The sequence below is a fragment of the Neolamprologus brichardi genome, chromosome 8 (genome assembly GCF_056152115.1).
Source record: "Neolamprologus brichardi isolate AB-2024 chromosome 8, ASM5615211v1, whole genome shotgun sequence".
Classification (NCBI taxonomy): domain Eukaryota; kingdom Metazoa; phylum Chordata; class Actinopteri; order Cichliformes; family Cichlidae; genus Neolamprologus; species Neolamprologus brichardi.
In genome coordinates, this window is record NC_142111.1 from 10534970 (window position 1) to 10551988 (window position 17019).

The 17019-nt window shown below is 41.3% G+C and overlaps 2 protein-coding genes across 4 annotated transcripts; both read left to right on the forward strand.

The window, feature by feature from the left end:
* Positions 1-1068: 1068 nt before the first annotated feature.
* On the forward strand, positions 1069-7775 carry telo2 (TEL2, telomere maintenance 2, homolog (S. cerevisiae)). 3 transcript variants are annotated; one of them, XM_006801072.3, is made up of 20 exons: positions 1069-1749; positions 1825-2102; positions 2205-2273; positions 2687-2834; positions 2940-3042; positions 3118-3186; positions 3312-3453; positions 3806-3942; positions 4056-4141; positions 4350-4460; positions 5244-5332; positions 5427-5518; positions 5624-5740; positions 5826-5897; positions 5991-6161; positions 6249-6340; positions 6421-6520; positions 6597-6661; positions 6761-6876; positions 7277-7775. In XM_006801072.3, exons 1-20 carry the CDS (start codon positions 1409-1411, stop codon positions 7396-7398), a joined length of 2520 nt encoding a protein of 839 aa, XP_006801135.1. In that variant the 5' UTR covers positions 1069-1408; the 3' UTR covers positions 7399-7775. The 3 variants fall into 3 exon arrangements, 2 of the variants coding, with proteins under 2 accessions (XP_006801135.1, XP_006801134.1); XR_004843951.2 differs by having other exon boundaries at positions 1069-2102; positions 6601-6661; positions 7277-7293; XM_006801071.3 differs by having other exon boundaries at positions 1069-2102.
* Positions 7776-12918: 5143 nt separating this feature from the next.
* On the forward strand, positions 12919-16688 carry LOC148101740 (uncharacterized). Its single transcript, XM_087845409.1, has 3 exons — positions 12919-13309; positions 14577-14621; positions 14714-16688. The coding sequence occupies exons 2-3, from the start codon at positions 14582-14584 to the stop codon at positions 15472-15474; spliced, it is 801 nt and encodes a 266-aa protein (XP_087701535.1). The 5' UTR covers positions 12919-13309; positions 14577-14581; the 3' UTR covers positions 15475-16688.
* The last annotated feature ends 331 nt before the right edge of the window (positions 16689-17019 follow it).

Genomic DNA, 17019 nt, shown 5'->3' on the forward strand with positions numbered 1-17019 from the left:
AAAATGATCTGTGTGGTATTGGCTCATTTTGTTCGCAGACTCGATGCCTTGTCTGATCAACACACCACAGACGCCTCCAACCGGCCATTCACCCCCAGCTGCTGGAGTCGGACTCCTCCTCACCTTTCAGCACCATCTGCTGGTTATGCTCAAAACAACACAAATCTCTCATGCTCAGTGTTTACAAACTGCCCAAACTCAGTGTGTCTGTTTTATTGTATTTTACACTGCTCAAAAATATTTGAGTACTTGATCACCACAGTATAGCATAAATCAGTTAAACTCCATGTAGGTGGTATGAGGTGCCAATGTCCTGTGCTGACACCCCAACACCATTTCTCTCAGAACACACCAAAATTGGAGCGGTTGTCTCCTTGTTCCCCCAAATAGCGACCAAGACACCAACAAAGAGACCTGTACAAACATAAAATTGTCCAGTTCTAATGAAAGTCTGTATTTGACATGACCACCTTTACTCAGCACAGCGAAAGGTCACGCTTAGCTTAATTTGTCGTTTCTTTAAGTAGTCTTCAGAAATGGTTCTCCAGGCTTCTTGAGACCATTTCTGAAGATGTGATGAACCGTAATGATCAACTGAAAGTCCAGATGCTTGGTTTAACTACAGATACAATTTAAAACTCGTTTGCTGACCACAAATCTTTTGCAGTTTTCAATAATACTTGTGTACTATTACTTATGTAGCATAAAGACTTTTACTTAGATAAATTACGTGAAGATTCGTCAGTTTCCTACACAATATTTATCTCGGATCAGATACTCTAGTTACCAGCTGCTGAAACGTCAGTAATGTTGAAATGTACTTTTATATCTTCGCCTTTTGCTGTTGGCATTAAGGCACGAAGTCATAGTTTCTTTTCTTGTTATATTTACAATAAATTATGCGTATCCAAGTGTGTTGTTAATCGATATGAGGGAGGTTATCCACTGATTAGACAATCTGCAACGTTACCAAAATAGATTAAATAAATCGTAGGTTTCTTGAACGCCACATCGGACTGTTTATACCCGGAACCAATTCTATCCTGCTCACCACGAGCGTATTTTGGTGCTGCACTCTCGGAGTCACAAACAGCTGCGGCGGCATGATTCTCTCGCTGAATCCACAGCTGTCCGTGGGGACGGATAATTTCCCCTGAAAATAAAGTCCTCATTTTACTGTGAGTGTAAATCGTGCTCATGAAAGCTCGTGTCGTTATAAAAATGTGCGGCTGCACATCAGCTTGACAGGCTAACAGCTGAAGCTAACCCATTCAACATATGGGACTCGAGTAGACTTCATTCTTTGTAGCACAAGTTTTTATTTCTCTACTTTTCTTCGTAAGTTGGAGGCTAGACCTTTGTAGAAACACTGCTGCTTGTCATTATAATACAGTTAAAAAATAAATAAATGGAGTCGCTAACTACAAATACTGACGTGCGACTAACGGTGACCCGGTGTTTCCGCACACTCAAGTCATCCACGGACAGCTCAGACATCATTACGGCTCTTCGGACACTCCACTCCTACTTGGATGAAGGACCGGACAGCACAGCCACCTCAGCTGAGCGTGCAGAGTTCAGGAGAGCTCACTACTCTTCCGCTCTGCAGCTGCTGGTCAGCAACATTCAGGCTGACTGGTTACACCAGCTGACAGCAGCCCAGCGCGCAGAGCTGTGGGACGGCCTCTTCCTCGCAGGACCTCCAGAGCAGGCGCTCCTGGTGCTGATGGATGCAATAGGAGAGCTGAGGTGGGTGGTGCTGGGTGTGACGTGCTTATCATCATCTTGTTTAATAACCTTAATGCCTGTGTCTCGCCCCTGCAGACCCACCTCAAATCTGGACCACGTGGTCAGCATCACTGAGAAGTTCCTTCAGCGTGGTCGCCTGGCTGAGCTGCTCTGGTCCTACTGTCTGGAGGCAGCGCCCTCTGACTCGCCACAGCTCAGAGAGACGCTGCTGGGGCGTATTAGCGCGTTGCCAGACATTACCGCCAACAAGCTACAGCTAAACAACAGAGCTCTTTTCCGTCCTCAGCAGTACTACCCACTGCTGGCCACAGAAATGCTCACGGCCCTGGAGCACACCTGCCAGGCACTCAGAGGTGAGGGGCATCTGTAAAGCAATGATGACACATTATTAGGAATACTACAGTGTGTGCCAGGAGACATCGTAATCTCTCATTCTGTGTGTTTGTAATTTGTAGCTGGAACGGACTGTAATTTGACTTTTGTGGCTCAAACACTTGGAAAAGTGTGTATCCAGGGGCACAGCGGTGAGTTTAAGGATGTATTTGGTTATAGTTGTTTGTCTCTGTACTGCAGGAGTCCTTAAGCTTTTTCGGGTTGAAAGCCAGCCTTCAGAACCTGAAAAAAATTCATACTCCCGCTAAATTAAATAAAGATCAGCGCATTAGAAAACATGTTTTTCCTAAAATAAACATATCAGTTTATTTTTCACCTGGTTTTCCAGTGGCTCTGCTCCCCACACTTTGCTCAGTGTGTCCTCCCATTGTTCCACAACCTCCTGCATGTCTTTTGCTGTCAGAACATCCTATTATTACTTATTCTCCCCCAGCTACTTTATTAAATGCACCTTGCTACTACTCGCTTTGCTCTCTTTTGCCATCAGAACTTGTATAAATTCTGACCATTCTCATTTTTTTTCTTCACTTTTGTCCTGCTGCAGGTTTGGTCTTGGCTGTGATGGCTCCTCGTCTGTCCGCGTGCACGCGCTCAGACATGGTGTGGCAGAGGGTTTGCTGGAAGCTGCTGGAAAATGTTCCCCAGCGATGGATGGAGAGCGTGCTCACTGGGCTGGTGCAGGCTATTAGTGGGTGAGACTGTTGCAGATTCGGAGAATCTGGGAAAGTCTTTTTAATTTATCCAGCTGTCAGATCTGTGTTTAATGGCGCACGTTTGTTGTGTTTTTGTTTCTTCAGGCCGGACGCACTGGGCAGGATCATCGGAAACCTAGTGCTGACAAATAAAAAGGCTCAGTTTGTCATCACTCATAAACTTCTGTTACTGCAATATAAGTATGAGGTACTACAGTAACTTCCTCCCTGACAGTTATACGTGTTATGAATATCGTGCTTTAATCTGCGGCTCTTTTCCTAGACTCGTGTTCTGAGAATTATTCTTGGTTACCTCGCAGCAGACAGGGATCGCAGACCTCTTCTTATCCAGGTGGGTGGATGGGAAGTTAAGCAGCCTAATATTATAAACATATTAGAATATAAATAACCACTTCACACCCTCACTCAGCAGTGCTAATGTGTTAGTTAATGATTTTGGTATATGTGCGTTTTCAGGTTTTACGGTCTGTGTCCCAGGCCTGGTCTAACTCCAGCGCAGTGAAACACACGCCTCTGGAGCAGCAGTTATACGTCAGCAAAGCCCTCCTGCTGAGTGTGAGCCTGCTGAAAGACTCTGAGATACAGGAGCTACGCTCAGGTATAACAAAGCCTCCTGCTTTGTGACTCTGAGGACGATGAAATTAAACCATGAATGTTGGTCTGTTTTTGTTTATTTGTTTTTTAATTAAGAAAGACCTCACGGAGCATAAGATCACTTCAAACTCCATTATTAACTATTCTGGAGCTTCTGCATGACCCTTACTAGATAATTTATTGGTTATATTTTTACATCTTCATATTTGTGTACATTAAATAAAAATCAGTCAGAGTTTTCAGCAGTAAAATTACTACTGATACTAATCAGATACTACAAAACAGCTACTGAAGTAATAAAATACTTGATTAAACTGAAGTCAGTTACACTGACCGGTTGAATCCGTCTCTCTCAGAGTTACTTCAGTGTATGCTTGGCGGCATGCAGACCCACCTTGACAGCAACGTGGTGCGGATCAGGCATATGGGGATGGTGATTGGAGAGTACCTGAGCTCCCGCATGGATATCAATGGAACCAAGCTTAAATTTGAGGTACGGTTAATTTATAGCAGAAGCAAATATAACAAGCCACCACGAGGCAGCCTGTCATTGTTTGTACTGGACTGTGAGGCTTGTGTGTGAGGTGATGCGGTGTCGTGTTCTAGTACGATCAGGACGAAGAGACTCGTGAGCTGCTGTCTGTATTGGCTCCCGGCGCCTGTGACGAACCAGAGGCTGAGCCCGTAAATAGGTAGGTCATACTCTGTCTGTCACTTCTGCTTAAAGATGTAAAAAGATGAAACTGCCAATTAGCTGACTTGCTAAGTGATGAGAATATTATTTTTTAAGGATCCTGAAATTTTTTACCTAAAATTTTAAAAATGATCTGATTCATCTTAAATGTATGCAATATGTATTAAATACAAATACATAAATATTGTGTCATCTGTCATCTGCAGAGCTGACGGTCCTCAAGAGACCGCTGAAACAGCTGAGTCAGCTCAGAATGCATCGCAAACTACATCAGGAGCTCAGGCATTAAAAACGGATCCAGACTCTGATCTCGATAGGTATGTCAAGTAGGGCTGTGCGATATGACCAAAATCTCATATCCCGATATAAGAATTCTATCGTCCTGATAACGAAATAAATCACAAAAATGTAACATTTTCTGTAAATTCTGTGAATCAGCTCGTCTTGCGGGAAGTGTTTCCAGCTGCGCGTCATGTAGCTGGAGTCGAGTGTTTTAACAGATGCATGAAACTATACATTTTTAGACATAAGTTGTAACGTCCGCCGTTTTCTTTGTGAGTATTTATTACACGGCGTGCTGCGGGGAAAATCCTGTTCTAATGTTTCAGTCTAAGGTTTATTTTTTAGTACCTGACGGCTCTTTTGATTCAGTTTATTTTGAAAAGTCTCAACAGGTTCTTGAGCTTTATTGTGAAAGGTTTATGTGGAACATAAACAAGCGGACACGCGATGCTGTTACCGTCATTGTTGCTAACCACAATGCATAAAAACAGGCGCTTGTACGTCTGTAGTGTGGTTATATTGAATATAAGAGAAAGAGAGAACTTTAAGAAATAAATATAGCCACTACAGTGACCATCAAAATGATTAAAAAATATTGCCGTAAACAGTTTATTTTGCGACACCACGAAACAAACAATAGCGTAAAATGAAACCATAGACGTTTTTATATCGTCATCCGATATATATCGTTATATCGAACAGCCCTAATGTCAAGCATTCAATAAGAATAACATCCTTTAAAGATTTTTTTTTTTAAAACAACTTTTACATGTTTAGAGCATATATAAAAGTGCACGATTAACCTTTTATCACTCCAGTGACGATGAGCTCACTCCATATGATATGTCTGGAGATCAGGAGATCAGTAAGGCGTCCCCGCCTCGCTACCTACGAGACTGCCTGGAAAGTATGGCTTCACCCATCTCATCCCTGTTTGTCTTATGTGATCACCTGTGTCATATTCTCACTCCAGCATGTCCTCATATTTCAAACTTATCTAGTTTTAATATCCTCTGAGGACCCAGTGCGCGTGGAGCTCGCTTTGAAAGCTGCTGAAAGTTTGGTGCGGAAGAACAGTTTTGCAGCCAGAGAGGTACGACGGGAATAACAGAGGCTCTAAGATTTGAATATTTCCTCTGGAAGATAGGGGTAAAATTAATTGATGTTATAATGTAGGTGTTTTCATTCTTGTTTTCAGATCAGTGTCCAGATGTCCAAAGTCCTCCTTCATATGGACGACAAATACAACATTAACGGCTTCCTGTACCTCAGGCAGGCGACGATGGTGGCTCTCACTGTCACTGACTGTATTCCTGTATGTTTGCCTTCTCTTAACAAACTACACACAGCTCCACAAACTTTCATTCATAACCAAACTGTATTTCTGTGTCCTTTGGTAGGTGGCTCACTATTTAACTACAGAGTTTTACTCCTTGAACTACAGTCTGCGCCAGAGACTTGATATCTTGGAGGTAAAACGAGAGGTCATAGTGGTTATCTGAGTGATGGTCTTTGATCATTGCTACATATCATGTAATTATGGCCTCTATTATTTGATATCACAGGTTCTTGCCTTAGCAGCTCAGGAGCTCTCTAAACCAGTCACTGAAAAGAAAGCTGCAACCATAAGCTCTGCTACAACAGCTGAGTCGACTCCATACCCCGGTGACAACCCTGTTCACTGGCAACAGGTGGTAGAAAAGCGAATCCAAAGCAAGACAAAACGCCTCACTAAGGTACTTCCAGACTTCCAGTCTCTCTTGTGATTTGGAATTTGAGTGCAAGCTCACTCTGAAAAGTAATTTTGTGTGTTTTTGACACAGAAAGCCGTCCAACCTGTTACTAAGGCAACACCAAACCGCTATGCCCCTGTTGCCGGGCACTTCTTTTTCCCTCTGCTTAAAAACTATGACAAGTAAGCATGATCCTTTTTTTCAAATCCATGAACTCAGCTGTAAGAGAACATTTGTTTAATACATGATACCTTCCTGCTAGGCCTCAGGTGACCTTTGACCTGTTGGGCAGTGACCACCTGGTACTGGGCAGGCTGATCCACACTTTGGGCCTCTTTATGCATCTAGCAGTCAATGCACCGGTACATGAATTTCTCCTTCTCTGGCCTATTATAGATGCTGTATTTGTTTTACAATGCCTCTGTTATTTTGCTTCAGATAGCCGCACAGATGGGCTGCGCTTTGCTGGACTTTGTGTGGGCAGTGCGGTACCATGCTGACCAGTATGTGTGATTCATTATCTCTGTTTGTCTCTGTTGTGTAACACAGAAAAATATCTGTGGACCTTTGTTCTCATCTAACCTGAATTCTGTGTGTTAAAGGATGGTGAGACGAGGCGTCCTCTTCGCTGTTTGCTCTGTGTTTCTGAGCATGCCCAGTCAGAACCTGCTGGTGGACATCGGTGATCAGCTGTTTGAGACTAGGTCTTGGCTGGCAGGTATTAAAAAAATGTTAAAGAAAATTGTGGTGTGACTTTTTAATGACAGAAAAGAAAAAGCCCAATGCCGCACCTGCACCTGATAACTGTCAGCAATCTGTCTTTACAAACACACAAAAAGATACTGCACAGTCATTCACAGCTGGACTGGACATTTCTGGGAAGCCGATGAGGAACCAGGATGTCCTGTAATACAGGGGTGTCCTGTATTACAGGACACCCCTGATTTGATTGGCTATATATATATATTTTTTTTTTATCCCAATGGGAAAAAAACTCAGAGCTGAGTGATACAGGTCAGAGGGGTCACAACTTCCGTTTTACAGGTTGCAAATTGTTTGGGAAAAATGCTGAAAGCTATCAATACTACTACTACTAATAATAATGTTACTGTCCACAGATGTTGCTGAAGGAGACCCGGATGCAGATTGCAGGAGTCTGGCGGTGCAGAGCCTGGTGCTGCTGGATAAGAGCTTGAAGAAGCAGCTACAGGATCCACAAGCGCCGACTGTGGAGACGTGACACAATGTCAGCAATGTACAATGACATTCTGGGTGTGTGAATACCCACACATGAAGAGAAATGCGTCTTTAATGTAGATATGGATATTTGGTGGCCCAAGGGGCCAGCCTAAGGGAAATGGCTGATCCCAATGGTCCAGTGGATGTTAAAGGATGTTCCTTTAGCTCAGGCATGAATCCTACTTACTGCAGGTGCTGCTTCTTTAAAATATCCTGCAGCATAGTTCCACTCAGAAAACATCTTCTCACACATGCACTAATGGCACATACACTGGTTTGTGTATTCAGTGTCCGATTTACAAACCAAATGAAATATTAGATTGAAGATGAAGTTTTCCTTAAATAAAAAAATGTTTAAAATGTATTAAAATATTTTGTTATGAGGATATCCTTTCTCTGCTTCTTTCCTGTACGGGTACTCTCTGTACTTTGGTTGTTTGTTTGCAGAGGACATCCTGTGAACATTCACATGAATATCACACTGACAAATAATGGAAATACTATTAGTACTTCCTGTTGTCATGGTCAGAGGAAAGTCCACCTCTGCATTGTCTGATAAAATGAAACTACGTCTTTTTTTATTAGTCTGTAATCATAAGATTCTTAAATTCATCAAGTCTCTCTGTGCCTGGGTCCTCGTCACAAAACATGACATCACTGTTTTGTACATTTTAACACAATTTAATCCCACATGTGTGGAAAAAAAGAAAAACACTTTTTTGAAAAGTCTGTAACAAAACCATCAAATCTGATAAAGGTTATTTAAATGCTGCTAAAGAAGAATGGATTGGAAAAGAAAAACATATCCTAACCTTAATTACTGCGGGAGAATGATGAATGATGCTCACAGTGAGTAAAAAGTAAACTGAGTGCATTTTTTGGACAGAGATTCTCTTTTAAAGTGTATGTATAATATAATACAGATACATAAAAAATACACTCCAAAAATAGAAGAGTCCTTGAAATATACAAAATATTATTAAAAAATGAGAAAAATGGAGACACCTTGGCCTTTGGTACAATGTATGAAAAGATCTTTACTGCAGATACTATGGCTTTGCAGATTTTTTTCTTTTCTTTTATCCTATGTCGCCTCACCTTGAGGTTGGTAAATCTGTCTATCACATTTTGGTGGTCAAGTCTCTCAAGCATCTCTTTCTCAACTGACATCACAGCCAGGTGCTGGAGTCTGCTTTGACCCATGGTCCTTCTCAGCCAGGCATGGAGCTGACTCAAGACACTAAAAGACCTTTCACAGCTACAGCTGCTAGCTGGGTTTGTTAGGGCAACCTGAATAACAGTTTTCAGTGTGGGGAAGATCTGATTATCCAGAAGATTGTACAATGTTAACATATCTGGAATGGCACCAGCCTCACTCTTGAGCTTCAAAACTTTTTTGGCAACTGTGACTTCCTCTGACTGAAGCTCAACATGGTAATGCAGCGCCAGGGCTGACAACCCAGTTTGTTTAGCAGATTCTGTATAGCAGCTTTAATATAGGGAGAACACAACTTTCAGATTGTATGAATAAAATTAGTTGTTTTTTTTTTTCTTTGCCAGTTTAACAGTTTGTGTTGTGCCTGTTAGTACTCCCTGTCTGTTTTCTTACCTGGTTCTTCCTGAACTTGTACTTTCTCCTCATGTTCTCCTCTTTCCTCTCTCCCTCTTTGGACTGACAATCATACACAAATAGATTGTATTCAATTAGATTAAAAAATACTATTAAGATCACTAATAAAAAAGTCTTCTCTCAGTTTACTTTTAATCAAAAAAAAAAAAAAAATCAGCCTGGGCATTTTGACTAGAGACCGGCCCACCAGGTATTATAGGAAAAACCATAAAGCCTTTGAATGAAAACAAATGTTGTTGTGACAATGATGTACACTGTCTTGTTGGTATATATGTATCAATCTAATAAACTTAAACCTACACCATCCTCCCTATTCTGGTATTCTAAACAGTACTTAGCCGAAACCCAAAGACTGCTTGGTTGAGTTAACTTCCTGAACTATCTACAACATATGGTGGAAACCTGAAATGAAGACAGAGAAGACTAGAGGTAAGACATGACCATTACTGAATATTAAAAATAATAAATGACAGATTTAGTGATATTTTCATAAACTATTTATTTACCACATCAATAAACAGCATGGCAGGGCAAAGTATTTTTTCCTAACATGGCAACCTTTTAAAAGTGAAAGGAGACAGAAAGACAGGTGAGAAAGAATAAAACTTAACTGACTTTTTGATGGCATTTTACACAAAGTACTAGTACAGTATCTAGAAAATGTGGGAAAATACTGGCATCATGTACAGTACTTTCTTCTGAAGAAATTATGTTGGGACCCTGAAAAAAATTACTATGTACAATAATGGATTTCTATAAATTTGACATCAGATGAAAACTTTGGTTGTAAGATTTGGATAATTATTTGTTAAAAGCTAGAAATTTTAAATGAGAATAAGAAAGAAAAGTATTTCTTTGTGCCCCCCTTTCCCTGTTAATGCTCTACCTGGCCCCCTGGCAACACTTTGCTAGACCCGCCCCTGCACAGTTACCAGCTGTCAGCTACATAGAAAAGGATCCTGGTGTAAGTTGTCTCTCAGAAACAGTTTATAGCTTTCCTTCAACCCATTCATGTCACCTAAAAGGTCAACCTGTTTCTCCATCACCTGTTCAGCTCTGATGATTCAGTAAGGATCATCTCCTGGTTTCATCTTCATGTTTCCCTCTCACCAGATAACCAAACCGATATCATGACCAGCAGCTTTTACAGCTGTGGCTCCAACAAACATCAGCTGATACTAGAAAGTAATATTAAATAAATTCTAACAACAGCTGATCAAGCTTAAAGGCGCTTCTGCTGTTTAACGCGACCTCCGCTAGTTTCCTCTTTCTGGCGCAAAGCGGGAGATAAACAAGGAAGAGAGGCAGAAACGGCAATCAGCTGATCATTGATCAGTTTCATGATTGAAGTAGCAGCAGGAGAGGGAGGGGGGAGAATGAGAGAAGAAGAGGCATAACATACTGCACAGTTCATGAACAAGATTTTTTAAAAATTTTCATTGTAAGTGGGCTGAAGCAGTTAATTAAAAGTAGTCTAACATAAATGCTGTAATTTGATTATTTTAATAAACCATGTAACTTGGATGCTGGCGTGACTACAGTGCACACATCTGCTGTTGCTCACAGTGTCCAAGGGACCACTCAGGGAGTTTGTGTGTTCGCTCGGACACATGAAAAATTAGAGGGAACATTGCTGCTAACTGGATAAAAAACTGCATATTTAACGCTAAAGTTGTTTGAACTACAGATGTCATCATCTTGGGGCCTTCAGCCTGTTTTTGCTTTCTGAACCATGACAAATGGAGCTGAATATGCATTAGAAGTTCATATTTGCAATGCTCTCATGGTTGATGATTCTCAATTGTAGAGTAACCAGGAATGGGGAAGTGTTAAAGATCATCTTCTTGAGCATAAGTCGTATTCAAACGAATAAAAACCACATCTGTGTATTCAAATGTCGACTGAGTTGTAGCTCGGTGAAGGAGACAGACTTTGGCGAGCCTTACACGATCCTCCCTGCTTTGCATTCAGACAGCTGAGGTGCAGACACGTGCTATCTTGTGCTTGATCAGATGAGAATCTAAAGTCGTGGCGGCCCAGGAAAGCTGCGGTGGAGCACTTCCTGCGACCATCTGTAGACCATTTGCATGACTCAGCAATGAAGGGGGTAATTCAGCAGAATTCTACCATGTCCAGTTGATACAAGTCTGCCTTACACTTTTATTTTAATTGGAGATTGACAGTAACAACACTGTTTTTCTTTGAGCCAAAATTTCATTGAAGGAAATTTCAATGCAGCTTTGATGCTGGATGGAGACAGCAACGCATTCTAAAACCCCTTTTAAACCCATTTTTAAGTCTTTACAATACACACACACACACACACACCATATAGTGCTACATAGGGTGTATGCTGAAAATAGAGGGTGATACACTGGGAAGGTGAAAACTAGTGAGTGAGTGACAATGAAAAGGCAGTTTTCATACCGCTGTAGCTATAATGGAGCAGACTAACAGAACTAATATTTCTATTGTTGTCCTCCTGTTTCATATTGTGCTGAGTGAGCATGCTGTCAGCCTGACCAATAAGAGCCAAGAGTTGCAGTGATAGGCAGGCTGAACCAGCAAATAGCCAGAAACAACTGGTCAGTGCAGCACCGCCTCAGGTACCACGTACAGATTTTAACTGGCTTCTGACTTTGTGTGGTGTGGAGTATGCTAGATTTTATATAAATATGGATGAGATCAGCTGGGGATGAACAGAATCTCCTTCAGCAACTATTAAATAGCCAGAAGGGGCCAGACAGTCAATATATTAATTCAGCGTTCCTACAGAACAGACCATAAAGCATTCCCAACACCAAAAGTTAAAAAAATTATTTTAGCAGCTGATTTCTGTACTTAAAAAAACCCCAAACAAACATTTGTTATCGCTCTATTATGTAGGAAATGTAGGCGACGCGGACACAAATACACAGAGGGTTAACGAGGGAAGTGGGAGCACACGGGGGACACAGGTGACACTGATAATTATAATGAGACACGGCAGGAGTAACACAACACTGACGGGAGACTATCAAAGTAAAACAGGAAGTACAGAGACGCAGACCAGATTGGAAGAGAACACAGACATAGCGGGCTGGGAAAACATGGAATAAAACACAAGGAGGAGAAACGCGGCATGGGGACTGGCAGATACACAGAGGGGGCACACAGGGGGTAAAGTCACGAGGGGAAATCAAATAAGCAACATCTTAACAGAACAACCTAGGGACCCTAAAACTGACATCAAACAACAACAATACAAGACACACAAAAAACCAGGTAGAAGTCCCGGGACCATGACATGCAGGTGGTTACATATGGTTAAAATGATTCAAATGCAGTAAGTATGCACGTTTCTCATATCAATATAGTCCATAACTTGATTACTGTCTGTAGCCCACATGATTAAACACTTTAGTTACATAAAACATGTGAGTTTAGATTTTATCTACTGTATAGCCTGTATAGTAAATTAATATGTAGCCCAATAAGTATAAAAACCAGAAAGCTACACTACATGAGGTTATAAGGTTCATTTACAAACACAGGTCTAACTTGAGTTTCACACAGTTTTTATTAGAAAACAATCAAATTGTTAAATGCTTAAAGTACACAAAATGTCAGAAATCTGCACCGTCATGAACACAAATTTAAACCTAATTTTTCGTGATTTGTTGATTAACCCTCCGAGGTCTAAATCCCACGTTGTGCACATCAACATCACAGATTTGTACAAATAAAGTTCATAACAAAGACATATTAAATATTAAGCACTGGAAACAGCTTGGTTATTGTTGTTTGGAACATGTCGTTTTGTTGCCATAGCAATGCCTCCAGGGAAAAATTAGGGAGCAGAGCAAGAATGAGACCATGTTAGTGGATATATGCTTTGATAACTTTGCCTAACAATCATAAAGAAATGTTTTATATTTTGTGCATGAATCCTGCATGAAGGCCAAGATGAATCTCTTAGAGTAGAACTATTAGAATAAATAAAAATAATAACACATTGACTGCTTTAGTCTTTTAGATTCACTTCTGTCTGTTTTGTTTTTGTCTCCGTTTAAAAGATATCAAAATCTGAGCAAACAACTTGATGTAAAAAGAATCTCTGCACATTCCGCAGTCTTTGCTGCTAAAGTGACATCACAGCATTTAAGCATGTTTTGAATGAAAACAGCAGCATATGAACACAAAACTGAAGAGACACTGCAACCGAATGAAAGCAGACCACTATTTAGTGACATTTCGACGTTTCCCTGAGGATTAACTGCTCTGTAATTTACCAAGAACTAAAGTAAGCTCAAATTTCAGTTTATAAACTTAAGATCATTTACTTAAATATATAAAGCCTGATTTTCCTGCTTGCCAGGACAGTATTTATATACTTTACATTGTGCAAGACTAGACTATATTTTCCATCATAGAGAGGATGATGTGGATCTATTATTCAGGAAAACAAATGAAGACTTAACTATTTGTCAGCTGATGTAATATTTGACAAATTATACATAAATGAGAAAATGTTCTTAATCATATCTTAGAGTGACAGAAGCTCTTTTTAACACGATTATTTCTGAGATTATTTTGTTCATTTAGGAAAATAGAGAAGACTTAAGTTTTGTTCTCAAACAAACTATTAGAATTTCTGAGAAACTGAGGCTGCGTCCACATTTTTGAAAGCGCAGCTTTGTCTCTGCATTTGGGCCTTTCGTCCACACCTAAACAGCAGATTGAGTCACTGAAAGGTGAGATTTTTGAAAATGACGTTTTTGTGTTTAGGTGTGGACAAGGAAAACGGACATTTACTCAGGCAATGTCAAAAGCGTGCGCCGCTGTTGACATCACGCTGTGGCCACGTTAGTGTTTACATGAGATCAGTTTCTACAATGGCGGATGTAGACAACATACTGTGTCTGTTAATCTCAGTATCTGCAGTTTTTACACGCTTACATATACACACACAGTTACTGTGCCTCCATTTAGAAACACAGAGGCATCAGACGTGGATTCTACATTCAACACAGACGCTCTCCCAACCCAAATCCTGACGTCGGTTTGGAATAAATGCAATTTTAAAAAATGACATTCATGTATGCTGTATGCATTTTGTCCATTCCAAAGTTGTGAGTCTGTTCCAGCCAAAAAGCTGTCTTTAGTTATTAACATTTAAAACGATGAAGGCACGTGAAAGTAACACAAAATTAGCTGCTTTTCCAGAAAAAGACAAAAACTTCTCAGAAGTACATAAGGTTTTATGAGGTTTTCCCACCCAGGCTTCTAGACTTCTGATTGGCCAACATTTCTACACAGTTAAGATTTGGCGTGTTCTTGACAGCGTTTCACTTTGTTTTTAGCGTTTAGATGTGGAAGGAGATATTTTTTCTAAACTGCACATGTGGACTGGATTTATTTTATTTTTTTTAAACAAAAAAGGAAAACGTCCGTTTTCAAACATAGCCGTGTACGTTCGGACGCAGCCTAAAGTCATCACAAAAAAAGCAAATTCTCTGAACATTCTGAGTTGAGGTTTAGTGATCATTGTTGTTTTGTGTTCCTTGTAGTCAAAATGAATGCAAGAGGAGATGGACCACAAAATAACCAAAACGGTAAGCACATGTACTCAGTCTTGAAATTGATGAAAAACAGATTTTCAGCAGATAGTTATGGATGTTAATTAAAAGATTTAATGATCTTGCAGGCCACCAGGTTAACCCACAAAGGTTTGCAAATGGAGATCAGCAACCTGCTTATGAACCAGTTAATGGAGGCTTCGTGAACAATCTGTATCTTGCTCTTCGTGATATTTGTTGGTTGCTGGATGAGCTAATAGCTTCAGTACTGCGACAATATGACAATTACCTTTACGGTGACGATGACTATGATGATGATGACGATGACAATGATGATGACGATGACAATGATGATGACAATGACAATGACAACAATGTCAACGTTCAAAATAATAATGTGAGGGACAATAATGCCAATGCTGACAACAATGAACAGCACGAGGATCATAATGCTGTGGTTGTTGTTGGCATTGAAAATGAGGAGGCATTTGAAGACCGTGTGGATGTTCACCAGTACATCCTAGAAGAGGACCCTCAGCCAGGTGTTTCCAGGAGGAGGTCTAGAGAGATGGATGATGAAGATTTGGAAACAAACAAAAGAATGAGATGGAGCGATGATGACTCTGACTACTTCTCTGCTTCTGACACTGACAGCGTGGGCTGTCCTCATGTTGGTAATATTGCCGATGAGGACATCAATCAGCAGGTAACAGAAGAAGAACCGCAGCCTGGTGGATCCACGAAAAGGTCCAGAGAGGAAGATGTTGACGAAAAAGAGCGTAATGGCAAAAAATCCAGGCTTGCACACTCTGATTCGGGGACCAGCTCAACTATGTACGACCACTCTGAGAGCAGCGGCGATGAACTTTTTGAAGATGCGCACGAATAACTTGACAACAATGAAACTGGAGGCTCGAGGAAATGTTCCCGACAGGATTTTGAGGAAGAAGAGGAATACTTGCCTGTGTGCAAATTTCGGAGGTGTTCAATTGAGTCGACCAGCAGCAATGAAGACTAAGACTACTTGGACGGGTTTTTTCAGTATCCTTTTAGTAGGCTGATGGCCTACTCATTTGACCCTGAATCCTCCATGCTGCAATAATCTGGGCATACACTGTGCTGCGATTTTTTTCAGTCGCGTTATTCAGCTCCTCATCAAACTGTACAATTGACTCGCAGGGGTGACAAGTTTGTGCCATGGCTTGTGTCCAGATCACACGCCGCACCGCCGTTCTACTCCGTCTTTTCACTCTCATTTCTGCGTTTGCGCGTGCAAGATGCTGCGGTGACACCCTCAGGACGACCCACAGGATTTCAAACAGGTTTGATTTTCTTACGATTTCTTACGACCAGCTCCCGATTGATGATCGGGAGCTGGTCGTGAGGTGTTAATCGCTTCTCGTTACCCTCGTTATGTAGACGCACCACCGTTCTACTCCGTCTTTTCACTCTCATTTCTGTGTTTGCGCGTGCAAGACGCTGCGGTGACACCCTCAGGACGACCCACAGGATTTCAAACAGGTTTGATTTTCTTACGATTTCTTACGACCAGCTCCCGATTGATGATCGGGAGCTGGTCGTGAGGTGTTAATCGCTTCTCGTTACCCTCGTTATGTAGACGATGCACGACACACGATCAAGGCCAAACTCGGGACGATGCCCAAAACGGTCGCACGACTGAAAAATTGGCTCAAAATGGGCCAAAAATCGCACAGTGTATGCCCAGCATTAGGCTGCCGGGGGATTCCCATGATGCACTGGGTGCTTCTTCTTCACCCACTATGTTTAATAGACCTCTCTGCACTGAATGGTACTTGTTATTAACCTCTGGTTCTCTTCCACAGCATGTCTTTATCCTGTTTTCCTTGCCCCTCCCCAACCGGTCGCAGCAGATGGCCGCCCCTCCCTGAGCCTGGTTCTGCTGGAGGTTTCTTCCTGTTAAAAGGGAGTTTTTCCTTCCCACTGTCGCCAAAGTGCTTGCTCATAGGGGGTCATATGATTGTTGGGGTTTTCTTTGTAAGTATACCTTACAATATAAAGCGCCTTCAGGTGACTGTTGCTGTCATTTGGCGCTCTTTAAATAAAATTGAATTGAAATTTGAATAGATGTCACTGTGATGATTTCTTCCCTCCATAGAAAGCTTAGACCCAAATGCAGATTCAATGCACATGGTTAAACTATTTATGAGACTTTGTTTAAAGAGAGGGAATGGAGAACGTGGCTCGAGCTAGGAGTGTCAGCAGAGAGCAGGAACCAGAGGAAAAGCTATCAAGAGACTGAACACCTGGCTCCTGATGGGAACAATCCAACGGGAATTCTGCAACAGAGGGAGAAGAAGTTGCTGGACGGTAAGGGAGTTTGAGGGTAGGATGAGTATGTTGGCAGAGGAGACCTAAACACAGGGAAAACAAGGTTAAACACAGGGAAGGAGCA

Coding starts and splice junctions, on each gene's coding strand:
- LOC148101740 (XM_087845409.1), top strand. CDS start 14,582: ATGAATGCAAGAGGAGATGGACCACAAAATAACCAAAACG. Junction 14,622..14,713: donor ACCACAAAATAACCAAAACG/GTAAGCACATGT, acceptor ATGATCTTGCAG/GCCACCAGGTTAACCCACAA.
- telo2 (XM_006801071.3), top strand. CDS start 1,409: ATGGAGTCGCTAACTACAAATACTGACGTGCGACTAACGGTGACCCGG. Junction 5,898..5,990: donor AGAGACTTGATATCTTGGAG/GTAAAACGAGAG, acceptor TTGATATCACAG/GTTCTTGCCTTAGCAGCTCA. Junction 6,662..6,760: donor GTGCGGTACCATGCTGACCA/GTATGTGTGATT, acceptor TGTGTGTTAAAG/GATGGTGAGACGAGGCGTCC.